The 684-nt window shown below is 54.4% G+C and overlaps 1 protein-coding gene across 1 annotated transcript in view; it reads right to left on the minus strand.

Annotated features, from left to right (window-relative positions):
- LOC119588984 overlaps positions 1 to 684 on the minus strand; it is a gene marked incomplete at its 5' end in the record, with an annotated part of 902 nt that extends 218 nt beyond the window's left edge. Inside the window, 2 exon segments of the mRNA XM_037937586.1 lie at positions 1 to 293; positions 557 to 684. Of these exon segments, the coding sequence (XP_037793514.1) occupies positions 75 to 293; positions 557 to 684 (347 nt within the window).

Below are 684 nucleotides of genomic sequence, written 5' to 3' on the forward strand. Positions count from 1 at the left end.
CCTAGTGTTTTTTGTACTAATGAGGACTCGGAATCGCCATCCAGTCCCGTAGGAATTTCGCTCGTGTTCTCAGCTCAGGCCGAGCTTGTTTCCTTGAGCTGAAGGTCGACGGTCGAGGACGCCAGTTCCTGTCCACGGAAGAACAGGACGCAGCTGTACACGCCGGCGCTGTCGAGGCCGAAGGGTGCCAACACGAGGTACGAGTGAGGGACGTGAGTGCCTCGGCCGAGAGCGAACAGCGGTGCCTCGGGATCCTGGCTGACGGAGCGTCCGCCGCTGTCCCTCCACGCCACCTGTCGGCAGGGAAGGGAATTAGGCTCTGCGTTTCTCTAAGGATGACCTAAACGGCTTGACTATATGGTATCGCAATGCAATGTATGCAAGTAAAAACAGAATTCTTATTTGGATTAGCATTAAACTTAATACTTTTTTCGACCATGTAATGAGCTAATCCGTCACAAGCACTCCCACAAGGTTCATTTGAGCCTGCACTCGCCTGGTAATCGTCTATACAATTATAACCTTTTAACTAACAGGCGCACCTGCGCGCACTCACCTGGTAGTCGTGGAGGGCCGCGACGGGTTCCACTTCCGCCGAGCAGAACACGAAGGTCTTCTCCAAGGGACCGATTTCGAGGCGAGTTCCGTTCCGGATGACGGGAATGGCGGAGGAAGCCGACCTTC

This window comes from Penaeus monodon, chromosome 24 (genome assembly GCF_015228065.2).
Source record: "Penaeus monodon isolate SGIC_2016 chromosome 24, NSTDA_Pmon_1, whole genome shotgun sequence".
NCBI lineage: Eukaryota > Metazoa > Arthropoda > Malacostraca > Decapoda > Penaeidae > Penaeus > Penaeus monodon.